The sequence below is a fragment of the Cynoglossus semilaevis genome, chromosome 1 (genome assembly GCF_000523025.1).
Source record: "Cynoglossus semilaevis isolate Cse_v1.0 chromosome 1, Cse_v1.0, whole genome shotgun sequence".
NCBI classification, from domain to species: Eukaryota; Metazoa; Chordata; class Actinopteri; order Pleuronectiformes; family Cynoglossidae; genus Cynoglossus; species Cynoglossus semilaevis.
In genome coordinates, this window is record NC_024307.1 from 34,068,702 (window position 1) to 34,076,953 (window position 8,252).

The 8,252-nt window shown below is 39.1% G+C and overlaps 1 protein-coding gene and 1 non-coding gene across 2 annotated transcripts; both read right to left on the reverse strand.

Annotated features, from left to right (window-relative positions):
* Positions 1–215: 215 nt before the first annotated feature.
* LOC103391829 (eukaryotic initiation factor 4A-I) lies at positions 216–7,099 on the reverse strand. The gene is made up of 11 exons (XM_008328263.2): positions 6,951–7,099; positions 5,732–5,774; positions 5,220–5,352; positions 4,846–4,985; positions 4,046–4,214; positions 3,686–3,795; positions 3,240–3,383; positions 2,954–3,091; positions 2,602–2,691; positions 1,670–1,749; positions 216–1,488 (listed from the first exon to the last, which is right to left on the reverse strand). The coding sequence occupies exons 1-11, from the start codon at positions 6,965–6,967 to the stop codon at positions 1,344–1,346; spliced, it is 1,209 nt and encodes a 402-aa protein (XP_008326485.1). The 5' UTR covers positions 6,968–7,099; the 3' UTR covers positions 216–1,343.
* Positions 4,553–4,691, reverse strand: LOC112488236 (small nucleolar RNA SNORD10). The gene has a single exon (XR_003052087.1). It is a non-coding gene; the product is annotated as a small nucleolar RNA SNORD10 (small nucleolar RNA).
* Positions 7,100–8,252: the final 1,153 nt, after the last annotated feature.

The following is an 8,252-nucleotide window of genomic DNA, read 5'->3' on the forward strand; positions in this document are numbered from 1 at the left end:
AAATCAACACTCCTAGACATAGATGTTAAATTTACGTTTTGCTGATTTGGTAACAATTTTATCAAACAATGTGGCTAATTAGCAGCCTACATTTTCAACCGCCCCAAATCTACTAATGCACCTGTGTCTTCTCAGTCAAATCCTTAATGTAGATGTCTCAGTGCGAGGCTTGTCAAGCAGCTCTAATGTTTGTCATTAATGCAGAGGCCATTTTAGACTGTTAAGGAGATGCTTTTATTTTTTTTAAAGACCAATAAATACTATACAGAATCCAATGTAGAAAAAAAACCTTAATACACCGTTTTCTGTCTCAAAAAGGCAAACAGCTCCATAGACTCATTTTTAAAAAATATGCAAAAAAAAAGAAAAAAAAGCCATGACTATACAAACCAAAATGTGTTCTAAACCAGACACTCGGTCCCAGGACAGGATCAATGTCTGTACTTCCGCTAAAGTTTGGTCCTTCAAAGTTACACAGCAAACCACCTAGAAATTTTGTGCAAGGCTGCAAAGAGATGGACCTCCAATTCATCAAATTCAAACCTTGTTAAAAAGGTGTCTAAAATGTTTGTAGGAATTGGGAAAAAAAAAAAAAAAAAAAAAAAAAAAATCAGCATTGCAGTAAGGACTCCACAAAACTCACCGTCACGATGGTGATCGCTTATCAGTCTTCAAAAAAAAAAAATATATATGCTAATGGTCCGGCGACTGTACAAATCAAACCATGTGTACAATCGAAAAAGTTATGAAAAACAAGACAAGGTTAAAAATGGTAAAAAAAGTAATTCGTGATCATTTTTCTAGATAGGTCTTTTTATTGAATGCGTGTTCTTTCAACCAGCCCCATCAACTAGTTTTTAAACAAGAACATTGACGTGTTTAGGACACTAAAGCTCTGTTAAATACTGAGGTGGTCAAAGAGTACTTCCTGTTGTAAAGTCCAGTGGGAACTCCAGCCAAAGGCAGCCCTCGATAGGTGCCACTTTACTAAAGCTTTGTGTTCGCCATCGTCTCAGCTGTGTTTATTGTCGCGCTTCCATTCATGACTTGCATTTTTTTGAAGCCCTGACTCTGCAGCAGTACTGCTGTGCAAGTGTTCAAATAAATGCAGGATGAAGAAGTGTAGGTGCTGTATGGGTAAATGGCAAGAACAGATAACGTTGATCAGTAATTTACCCTTCAATGATGATCTATAATTACAAAAGATGGTGACACATGGCTCATTGTTGTTGCTGAGTGTCAAGGAGGTTATAGCTCAGGTGGTCATACGTAGGGGGGAGGGGGGAAAGTTGACTTCTAAAACAAAATGGCCAGCAGAGAGAGAGAGAGCTTGTCGGCTTTCTCTATATCAGATCGGCTACGTTCATGGGCATCTCCTCAATGGTGGTGTTGTAGAAAGATTCAATGTCCCTTAGGATCCGCTTGTCCTCCTCAGTAATCATGTTGATGGCTACACCCTTCCTGCCAAAACGACCACCTCGACCAATCCTGACAGGAAAAAAAAAAAAAAAAAAAAAGGTAAGCATCAAGTCCAAGCATGTCAACGTTTGACACAAGTTGGTGTTGAAAGATATGCGACTGTTAAGGTTCAGATTAAGTTGGAATGACTGGAAATTGTAGTCTGACAGTCTGAATGCAATGCTTTTTTAAAATTTTTTTTTATTATTACCTGTGGATGTAGTTTTCTCTGTTGGTTGGCAGATCATAGTTAATGACTAGAGACACCTGCTGGACATCGATACCACGGGCCTGCGGATCAAATCAAATATGCAACAAAACATTGTCATTTAAGAAAACAATCTTGTTTTAACATTATATTGTTAGATGTAGTAATAGCACAAAATAAAAGGCAATAGTTGGAATGTCCCTTTCAGCTTCTAACCAATGTGCATTATCATCTGATAACTCTGGTGAAAAAAAAAAAAAACCTTAATTATCTTTCTCATTAGTACCATTCATATCCAGCTGTGTCTCTGATTGGGCCATTTAGTAGCACATATCAAAATACTCACCCAGTGCGAATTAGGTCTAAGAAAAATATTTCACAGTGCAATTCATTAAAATATGGTGAAACGACTGCCTTGGTGCAAAGAGTTTAGATATGCTACCGAGTCCTCACTCAGAACCCCCTCAAGTGTCGTCTGACAATTAGTTATGAATCAATGACATGTTGACTCACAGTGGAAGACGGACAAGGATTCTCTACCAATGAATATTCAGTCCTTCGCTAGCACTGCAGCTAGGAGGAGAGGGATTCTTGGACTGCAGTCAGAACAGTACTATATTGTCATCAACAGTGGCAGCAAAATGTAAAATTAACAGGTTTCCTAGGAACTAGGGATGGCTCAATCCATTGCTCTGATATCATAGAAAATTTCAGGAACAAACATCCATCAACTATAGCTCGTCCAATCCGATAACTAAGGCCAAATGTTCAACTGTGCATGACATGCCATAAACAGGGACACTATCGTCTTAAGCGATAGCAATCCACAGCATGCTGGAGGAGAAAACAAGGCATCAGATTAATTAGGTATCGGCAGATGAAACTCTGACCTCATCTCTTTTACAATAGTGTTCTATCTTTATAAGGTGACATACCAACAAGTCAGTGGTGATAAGAACTCGACTGGAACCAGAGCGGAACTCCCTCATAATCAAGTCCCTCTCCTTCTGGGCATGATCCCCGTGCTGAAAAACAACATGAACAACAATTTTATTTGTATCACAACGTAGACCCGTAACAGGAACACTGCATCACGGAATAAACTGCACATTTATTCACTGGAAAAAAAAAAAAAAGTATAAACTGAAAATTAAAGCTATCGTAAGAAATTTAGAAAACTGAGTAGTTTCCTTTGTCACAACACCTTTCAGTTGGTGAATGACAATATTAAAATAAACAAAAAAAAAAAAAAAAAAAAAAAAAAAACTTTAATGGACTGCCTCTTACCAGCGCTGACACTGTGAAATCTCTGGCACACATCTTTTCAGTCAGCCAGTCGACTTTCCTCCTTGTGTTGATAAAGATGACAGCTTGTGTGATGGTCAGGGTTTCATACAGGTCACAGAGTGTATCCAGTTTCCACTCCTATGGAACCCCAGCAAATGGAATTAAAAGCAGCTCGAATACCAATGGACACTTAAATACCACTAATCCAACCATCATCTACTTTACAACATTACACCTAGGAAACAGGTGGACTTTAGCCGATAAAGTAAGGAATGTCTTTATTTACCTCTTTTTCTACATTGACGTAAAACTGGCGAATTCCCTCCAAGGTCAGCTCCTCCTTTTTCACCAGGATTCGGATGGGGTCACGCATGAATTTTTTTGTGACTTCCAAAACATCTACTGGCATGGTAGCCGACAGAAGAACCACCTTAAGAGAGAGAAAGAAAGTGATTGAAGGTAATGTTGAGACAGGAGTATACTAGACTCTAGAAAGGGAGGTTGGCAGGTAATGTGATTGTTGAGGTTACCAAAAAAAAAAGAAAATTCATGGGATGCCATTAGTCTGCTTCCAATGACAGCTACATAAAGGGTAACATAATACAAAAAGTTGTATCTTTCCTGGCCTAATATTTAATATACTAAAATTCATAGAGTGGAAAGAGATACCAGTTGCATCAATCACATCTTTTTAACGAGATGTATTAGAAAATTTAGGGAAGGAGGGATAACCTGTGTGCTGCTGGGCAGTTTCTGGAAAATCTCGTAGATCTGGTCCTTGAACCCTCGACTGAGCATCTCATCGGCCTCGTCCAGCACAAACATCTTTATGTTCTTGGGAGCTGTAACAACACCATTTCGTATGAAATAGGAATCTTCAATATTCACCCATCTACCCCAATAACTGACATTTTTTTTGTACTATATAAATTGTACCAAACCAGAAAGTAACATTTCTGACCATGAATAGAGACCTAAATAAATGAATTATGACAATTTCTATTTTACTGACTAATAGTTACAATGTAGGTTTAATCTTGTCGTTGATCTAAGTTTCTCTAAAGACTCAAATTCAAAGTGCCATCAACTTACAAATGTTTTTGCGGCTCAACATGTCAAAAACACGACCAGGGGTTCCCACAACAATGTGAGGGGCTTCAGCTTGTAGTTTCTGGACCTCATTGCGAATGTTGGTCCCTCCAATACAGGCATAGCAACTGGCTCCCATGTAGTCACCAAGGGCCAAAATAACCTTCTGGATCTGGGAAAAAAAAAAAAAAAACATTCAGGGAAGAATTTTAACTTTGTGTGGCATGTAACAAACTACAAATATATAGTTTTGATCAGAGCATGTAGTAAACTGGTTGCTTTTTAGCACAGTGCTAGCACAAAGCCTTTTTGTCAAGACAACCTTCACTAAAGTCAAGCTAAACAATGCCTGACAAGTTGCTAGTTTCCTCTACTGGCCCTATTTAACCAGTAACCTTTTCTAAGTATGTACTTAGAATGTACATACTAGAAGAATGGCACTGCCAAGCCCTTAAAGGCAGTGACACCGTCAATGACCACTGTGCTGTTTTCAAAAAGTGTAATGGTGCTGTATTCAGAAGTGTGAAGGTGTGATCATGTCTCTGAAGTCCTGTTGTGGTGAAAGCTCACATTAGCAAAACGCTAACATGGGTAACAACACCGCAGGGTCAACAGAGTCAGTTGACACGCATGGATTTCATCATAATACAGCAGTTTTGATTGGGGCTTCTGTTTGCAGCTACAACAGATGTTACAGCGCCAAACCATTTATCCCCAAGAGACCCATAAACTGACCAGAAGTAAAAACAGAAACTAATGCAGTTCAGCATGTCTTCACAAAAGCCCAAGTTTTGTCCGCTTACCTGTTGTGCCAGCTCTCTTGTAGGAGCCAGGACCAGAGCCTGAGTAGCTTTCATCTCAACATCAACCTGCTGGAGGATGGAAATGGCAAAGGTGGCAGTCTTCCCAGTGCCTGACTGGGCCTGAGCGATCACATCATAACCTGGGGGTTAAAAAAAAACCAAACAAATATTTTCACTGTGTATGGAGTAAAACTACTCATGATCTGTGTGATCATTGTCTAGATTAAATTCATCACAAATACAAGGAAAAATCCAACATTTTACATGTTGAAGTTTTGACAGATGGGGTTTAAGGAAATTATCATGCCAATTTTACAAAAAATAAAAACAACTAACTTTTCTCATTTTTCCAAGTTAAATAACAGTTTGCTTACCCTTGATGCAAGGAATAATTGCTCTCTGTTGGATGGCAGATGGCTTCTCAAAACCATAGGCATAAATTCCTCTGAGCAGGGACTCAGACAGGTTCATGTCATCAAAACTGTCCACAATCTCATTCCAGTTGCTCTGAAAAGGCAACACACCAAATTACTTGATACCTTGCTCAATCTAGGTCATTTTGGTGGTGGTAAAATTTTAAAAACCTACACCTGACTGAACTAGATGTCACAATTGTTTCTTTTTCTCAGACTTTGCAAGCACACGTCACTTTGGTTATATGGTGTCTGTTAAATAAGTGCTACAATAAAAGAATGCATCCATGTCAAACAGGGAAGCCACTCTTGTGTCTACTGATGAATTTAGCCCATGGGCATATTGGTGCAGGTCACCAATTAGCTGGAATACCAGGCCCATAGCTGTGGATGATCTTATCTTTACCTTAAAAGACAACTGTGCATAAATTGAGGGTGGGGTGGCTAAGTCTTCAATAAGCTTGCAGACTCACCTCAATGATTCCATCAACTTCCATGCCTTCTGGGCCATTGTCTCTAAAATGAACAAGAACGTTTGTCAAGTTAGGTGGTATAGTAACACACGGTGATACCTCAACATTAAAGACTAACAGAGACACGTGACCAAATTGACATATATATATAAAACATACAACATACGTATAATAAATACACACATAGCTAAAACTATACGTTTATACATCTATTAATATCTAGATGTATCCGTTTTGTAAAGGCAATTGTAAACCCCGTAAGTACCCTTTCCCGGGGTCCGCCATTTCTAGCACTTTCAGACAAAATGGTTGTTCCCAGGCTACGGTCAAAAGAGGAAAATGTAACACCGCCACGTCAATGCCCATAATCGTCACGTATTATTTTAAGTCTAAGCGACATTAAAATGATATCAACGTTACCACTTCCGTCGCGTTACTTTTTAAAGCGTAAAACGTGGCATTGGACATTTAAGCTCGTAACTAGAGTTAGCCCCGGCTAGCTACGCCGCTAGAAGTAGGCCTTGCTAATTTAATGTCATCGTATATAGGCATTCTGATTAATTAAAAAACATTGAAGGCAGAATACGCTGAACACAGGTCAACATGACTATTCTTTTATACAGCAGCGAACATTCGTTTCTATATTTCAACGCTGCTCGGTAACACGCGTTGCCGGCATTGTCCCGGCATCAGGCAGCACCACGACGACCATGTGCGCGCTATACCAGAATGTATGTTTTAACCCTATTGAGCGCTAGAACATGGTTGACATTTACCTAAACTTTAATATCCTGAGTAATTTCACAGTTACCTTGTAACTATTTTTGATATAACCGGCTTAAATGGCATTTGAAAAACGGCGTGGCCTTACAGATCATTCACGTGCTGCTCAAGCAACGGTTTGCCATTTTGGTTCAACGTAACACTTTAGAGAGCAATCCTTGCCTCAAAACACCAACTCAAACATAGAAAATAGAAAAATCATGGAGTAACAAACACGAAGTACGGATATCTCTCGTCGCCCGGCATAAATATTACGAATTAAGAGTTGTGCTTTCACTGTAAGACGACATGGCCTAAACGTTGGAGGCTCAAAAGGCCGAAATAATTCAACCGGTCCCCAAATAACTAAAGTTACCGTTAACATGAACGCTTTTCTCGAATCAACGGAATACTCAAACACTGTTAGGTCGCCGAAAATTAACCAGGTTTTCCTTACCTTTGATCTGCAGACATTTTCGCAAACACCGAAACTGCTAGAGAAAATGTGTCATAAACGTCGACTATTAACAAAGAAAGAACACATTTCAACACTTCCCAGTCATTTGGCAGTCCCCGCCCATGTCCAGTTCTGATCTGTGCTTTGATACGTCGCCTTCAAAGAAGGCGGGCGGTGTCGTGTTCTGAAGTCCGCGATTGGTGAGAGCTGCAGTTATAGTCGTAGCTCTTGACGTCATCAGTACGTCTGTCACGTTTTTGAGCCGCCGGGGTGGGACAAAATTTAGTACACTAAACGTACCTTGTAACGTTATAAAGTTGACACTGTCAACGGTTTTAAAATAATGAACTCAGCTATTAATACATTACCTTTGAGTCCTAAAGACAAAAAAATGTCTGAATGTTGTGAAAATGGAGTCTACTAAGAACGAATGATATTAAAGCTAGTAACTACTTTCACACATATGAAGCCAAAGCTTGCTGTTACTTTTTTAAAATAAGCCTCTAGAATTATAAAGTGACTATTAAATACAGAAACAAATTGTATTTATTTTATTAACACTCATCATTTTTGTGACCCATTTTGGTGGAAGCACGTATCTCAAAGCCATCTAATAGATGAAGTAAGTTGGCTGCTACCAAGAAAAGAACTAGGATGTGAGATGGACAATGAAATTATTTCTGATATTAGAAAATAGAGTGCCTTCTTTAAGAAGTGTATATGGATCTGTACAGTTTGTATAATATACTATACATAGATCCCATTTACTATGGTGGAACCTATATTATTGTATTTTGTCCAACAGAAAAGACTCATTCAAGAATATGTATGACACTCTATGTTGGAACAGAAGAAAGTACTGTCATATTACAGGATACACGTCGATTTTTGTGTGGATTGTGGACTTTTAATTACTTAGGTTAAAAAACTCTGCTGCATGGACTTTACTAAATGCTTCTTAAGATCCCGCGGGCCACACACAATGGCTTGGCGTGCCACATTTGATCCCGCGGGCCACACACAATGGCTTGCCGTGCCACATTTGGCCCCCCCAGGCCTTTGTTTGACAGTTTGACACATATGACTTAAATTCTCTGCAATACTCCTCCATTTAATTTAACCATTTAATCTTAATTTCCGCCTAGAATCGCTTTCTTTGATTCCACCCTTACCTTAGCAACATCCCTTGCTGCGTTGCTACACTTTCACCTGGCACCACTTTACATTCTTCACCCTTTGTCAGATGGTAGTTCCTGCACATGAGAATGTGAATGAAAATAAACGACAACACTATTGACACTT